Here is a 3,383-nt window from a genome sequence, read left to right as displayed (position 1 = left end):
TTTCTCTATGCATTTTTTCTCTATGCGTTTTCTTCTTCTTTCTTTCTCCATGCGTTTTTTTTCTTCTTATTTCCGACAATGGTTGTTCGTGTTCTTCTTCTTCCTTTCTCCACTATTTTTTCATACCTTCCTCATACTTGTTTCTGGATCTGCAGCAATGAGCACAAACAGGTCCACTGCCTCATTCCCACGTCGCACAGGAAGATCTGCAGGTGCAAGGGCTAGGTGTGAATGTGGTGTCCCTGTTATCCTGTACACGTCTGTGACTGCACACAAGCCAGGTAGAAGGTTCTTGAGATGCAGCAACTGGCATGTAAGAAGCTTTGTTGACCAATGTAAGGACCTTCTTAATGTGCAGTTACCACACAATTAGGGGTGTTTTTTACTGGATTGATGATGCTGGAATTGGAAGGAAATGTAATTCTAGGAGCATAAACTGTGAGAGCATGAATTCTGCCAATTGTCCCAATGATGCTTTGGAAAGAAAATGCAATAAGATTAAGAAGCTGAAAAAGAAGGTTGATGAAGAGAGAGTGCAGAAGAATGTGGCATTGGTATTTGCTTTGTTTTCTTGGCTAGTGACAATAGTGTGTTACTTTGTGTGTAAGGCTTAAGTCTCTATTGTAATTTAGTTTAGGGACTTAATTTCATTTGGTTTGGGGACTCTTTAGTTTGTATTCAATCATCTAATGTTTTGAAAAGGAACCCATTTGAAAACCATATTTAAGGAACCATTTCTTTGCAAATATACACTTTCGTTGTTATTACTATCTTGGTGGAAATTCACCTAATACATTGAATAGAAATCAAGTGACAGTAAGTGAATACAACAACCTTCAGTCACTAAATGCATCCAAACAAAATGAATGGAGTTAAGTAGTAGTGGTCCACATCAAATACAACAAAAAAATGGTCAACATTCAATTCATTGAATATAAATTTTCCAGCAAGGTCATCCACAACAAACATGTAATTGCCATGTGTGGTCCACCTCAAGTAAAGTATTGTATCAAAAGAGGCACCCATGTGCAACATTAAACAATTACAAAGCAAATAAGATTTCTTGGCCTGGCAAAAAGACATAGCTATTCTACCCCACTTGCATTAAGAGACCAATTAAATTGATTTCCTAATGCTTTTGTCTCCATCCTCCATCCTTTGGTCTTGTGCAGATGTAGATCTTTCTCCTTCATGGTCTTGTGCACCTCGTGACCTCGTGAAGAACTGACCATGGCTGTAAGTAGTTGAGTCCACCTCCCCACAACAGGAACTTCAGTAGCAGCTCTAGATACATAAGTCTTTTTACCCCTCTGAAAACAAATAAATAATACCAAGATCAGGTTGGTTGGTCCACCTCTTGAAGCAAAATCAGAAGCAACAAGCCAAATGCAAAAATCAGATCATACCTTTCTTGTAAACTCAGATTGAAAATCTGCAGGTGTGAGTTCATCATCACTTTCATCGCCATGGCTCGCAACAACAGGTTCAGCAGTAGCTCTACTTACATAGGGCCTTTTACCCTTCTCAAAACAAATACACAATATCAAGATCAGGTTGGTTGGTGAACATATTCAAGCAAAATCTTGAAGCTGCAAGTTTTGTTTAATCAGATCATACCTTCCTTGTCAACTGAGATTCAAGATCTGCAGTTGTGTGGTCCACATCTCCTTCATCAACAACAGGAGCAGCATCCCCTTGGCTCTGAACTACAGGTACAGCAGCACCTTGGCCTTGAACTACAGGTTCAGCAGTACTTTGGTCCTCACCAACAGTTCCAACGGCAGCAGAGGTTTGACCTTCGTCAACAGGTGCAGTGTTCTTGCATTTCTTTGTGGTATGCCCTTCTTGCTTGCATTTTCCACATTCAGTTATTCTCTGTGTTAAATCCAACAAAAATTCAGCAATGACAATTCATAAATCAGCCATATGAAAACAACATAAAATCCAACAATAAACCATCATTTACCTTCTTTCTTGTTTCATATCCAGGAGCTGGTTCATTCTTGCAACCTCTGGCATTGTGTCCATGTTGGTTGAATCTCCCACATTTTATGGGTGCACCACCTCTCCTCAATCTACTTGGATTTGGATCTTCATAAGGATCCCTTCTCCTTAACTTCTTTGGCCTACCGGCAGCTCTTTTGTAGGTGGGGGCAATATTTTTTCTGGATCAGAAGGTGTGATTGGCCATTGACTAGGCCCATTAATTGGAGTAATTGGGCTGCCATAACAAGCTGCATAAGCATCTCTCTTGTAGTATGCATGGACATACTGTTGAGGATCATGTCCTTTGTGAGTAATACCTGCTACAGCATGTCGACAAGGAATACCTACAAGCTACCAGAAGTTGCATGAACATGAAAAGTTCCTCAAATCCACCACAAACCTCTCATCAGAGATAATGTGTTGAACCTCATAAATATGCTCTGCACTTCTTGTTGGCAACCAATTCCCAGTTCCCTGAACTTCTATTGATAGCCTCTTTAATGGTCTAGGCATGATTTTACCATTATACTTCTGCAGCTTTTCATTCATTGTAGCAAACCTCCCCATAGTATATGTCCGAATCCATTCAAGCATCGTTAGGATTGGTTTGTCCCTAGCCAGTAGAATAGTTGCATTAAATGACTCCGAAAGGTTGTTCATGAGAACATCGCACCTAGGATGGTAGTTGAATGCATGTTTGCACCAAGCCCTTGTTGGTATGGCCATTAACCAGTTATACGCTTCCTCATTCATCTCCTTGATTTGGTTCATCTTCCCATTCTATGCAGCATAGTAGGTTGCCTTTGCTGCCCCAAACATGAGATTCCTAATGAGCACTCCGCCGCCGAATTTTTTCTTGAAATTTGCATACAGGTGTCTAACACATAATCTATGCTCATGACCTTCTAGCAATTCATCAAACACTGGCATCAACCCCTACCAACCAAGGAAAATGAATTATTGGTCAGAAACTTTTACATTAAAAATGTAGGCATAGATGAAGATATGAAGACAGAACCAAAACAATTATTTACCTTTTGTTGATCAGATATGAATGCCCATCTGGACTGAGACATAGGCCCTATATCTCCAAGCAAAAGCTCCAAAAACCACTTACAACTGTCTTTAGTTTCTGATTCTACAACTCCAAATGCAAGTGGAAAGTACTGGTCGTTTGCATCTCTTCTCACAGCAGCTAAAAGGATTCCCCCATGTTTTGTTTTCAAGTGGCATCCATCTAAACCAATAAATGGTCTGCACCCAGCCACAAAGCCCTTCGTACAGCCCTCCAAACACATGTAGAATCTGCTGAATCTAGGCCATAGTGCTCCAGTAGATTTATCAAGGTTGATTTTACAAGTATTGGCAGCAGACTTGTCTCTTAGTTCATTAGCAAA

At 40.2% G+C, this 3,383-nt stretch overlaps 1 protein-coding gene across 1 annotated transcript; it reads right to left on the bottom strand.

Moving 5' to 3' along the window:
* Positions 1-846: 846 nt before the first annotated feature.
* Positions 847-2,757, bottom strand: LOC130744264 (uncharacterized). The gene is made up of 5 exons (XM_057596454.1): positions 2,387-2,757; positions 1,967-2,165; positions 1,618-1,875; positions 1,407-1,520; positions 847-1,310 (listed from the first exon to the last, which is right to left on the bottom strand). The coding sequence occupies exons 1-5, from the start codon at positions 2,755-2,757 to the stop codon at positions 1,086-1,088; spliced, it is 1,167 nt and encodes a 388-aa protein (XP_057452437.1). The 3' UTR covers positions 847-1,085.
* Between the last annotated feature and the right edge of the window lie 626 nt (positions 2,758-3,383).

The sequence above is a fragment of the Lotus japonicus genome, chromosome 3 (assembly GCF_012489685.1).
Source record: "Lotus japonicus ecotype B-129 chromosome 3, LjGifu_v1.2".
In the NCBI taxonomy this organism is placed as follows: domain Eukaryota; kingdom Viridiplantae; phylum Streptophyta; class Magnoliopsida; order Fabales; family Fabaceae; genus Lotus; species Lotus japonicus.
This window is presented reverse-complemented; position numbering and strand designations above follow the sequence as displayed.